The sequence below is a fragment of the Opisthorchis viverrini genome (assembly GCF_000715545.1).
Source record: "Opisthorchis viverrini unplaced genomic scaffold opera_v5_4107, whole genome shotgun sequence".
In the NCBI taxonomy this organism is placed as follows: domain Eukaryota; kingdom Metazoa; phylum Platyhelminthes; class Trematoda; order Opisthorchiida; family Opisthorchiidae; genus Opisthorchis; species Opisthorchis viverrini.
Genome location: NW_008756724.1, coordinates 1 through 978, shown reverse-complemented (window position 1 = coordinate 978; position 978 = coordinate 1). Strand labels below are relative to the sequence as shown.

At 44.7% G+C, this 978-nt stretch overlaps 1 protein-coding gene across 1 annotated transcript; it reads left to right on the top strand.

The window, feature by feature from the left end:
• Positions 1 to 99: 99 nt before the first annotated feature.
• T265_12283 (hypothetical protein) lies at positions 100 to 814 on the top strand (the record flags this gene model as incomplete). Its single annotated transcript, XM_009179578.1, has 3 exons — positions 100 to 365; positions 398 to 628; positions 664 to 814. 3 exons carry the CDS (start codon positions 100 to 102, stop codon positions 812 to 814), a joined length of 648 nt encoding a protein of 215 aa, XP_009177842.1.
• Positions 815 to 978: the final 164 nt, after the last annotated feature.

Here is a 978-nt window from a genome sequence, read left to right as displayed (position 1 = left end):
CTTATTCCCGACCGTTTGTTCTCCTTGCAGCTACTTTGTGACCCAAATCTGTCGTCAAGCACTCCATGAAAAACGGGTTCGTGGCAACTCATTCCGAAGATGAGCGGTGCAGACGGTGTGGCCTTGGCGGTTGAGTTATTTAGAACAACCTTTCCAACGCTAGACAGTGATGTTTCAAGCTACGTTGAAGGTAACCCTACCTTACTTACTAATTTTTCAGGAATTTTGCAGGAAAATGCCGAACATTTTGATTGTGAAGGTGATGTGCACGATGCGATTGGTGGTCTTCTGAGTAGCTTTTCCACTGAGGTGTCTGAGAAAGAAGTGGACGAGTTGTGTTCCAGGATCTATGCGTTGATGAGTTCGTACGTGCTCCTTGTTCTATGACCATTTTTAGCAGGCAGAATTTCAAGGACCATGAGCAGACATTAGATGCTCCTGTACATATGGCCACCTTACTTGATAACTTCTCCGACAAGGTCGCGGACAACAATAGCATTTGGATGGCAAAGCGTGATATGTCTTCCGTGGTGGACCTCAAGAAGCTCGAGAAGGCTGAGGCCAAACTTAAAGAAAAGCAAGAGAAAAAAGGATTGAACTCAAGAACTGTTGGATCTTGTAGCACTAAGTATGTCCCAAGACAATGTGCCCTATAATATTTAGTTCCATAAAATCTCTGGACAACGGGGAGGACGTCGCCACTGTTAGTCAGCAGATCGATAGACGCGACGTTCACTCAACTGTGGATTCTTCTGGTCGATTTGTTGGTGATATTCGGATAGAAAACTTTGATGTCTGTTATGGAAGCAGGTAAAATACTATTCTCCACTGTACTGTGCAATGCGTAGAACACCGTTAGCGTTACAGACACTACGTTCCTCCAGAAGCCTACCGATATTTACACGGTCGCCTTGTTTTCCACTGCGTCCAACTTGCATGTTTTACTAAGGTACTCTTCCAGAACTAGTCTTGAAATGC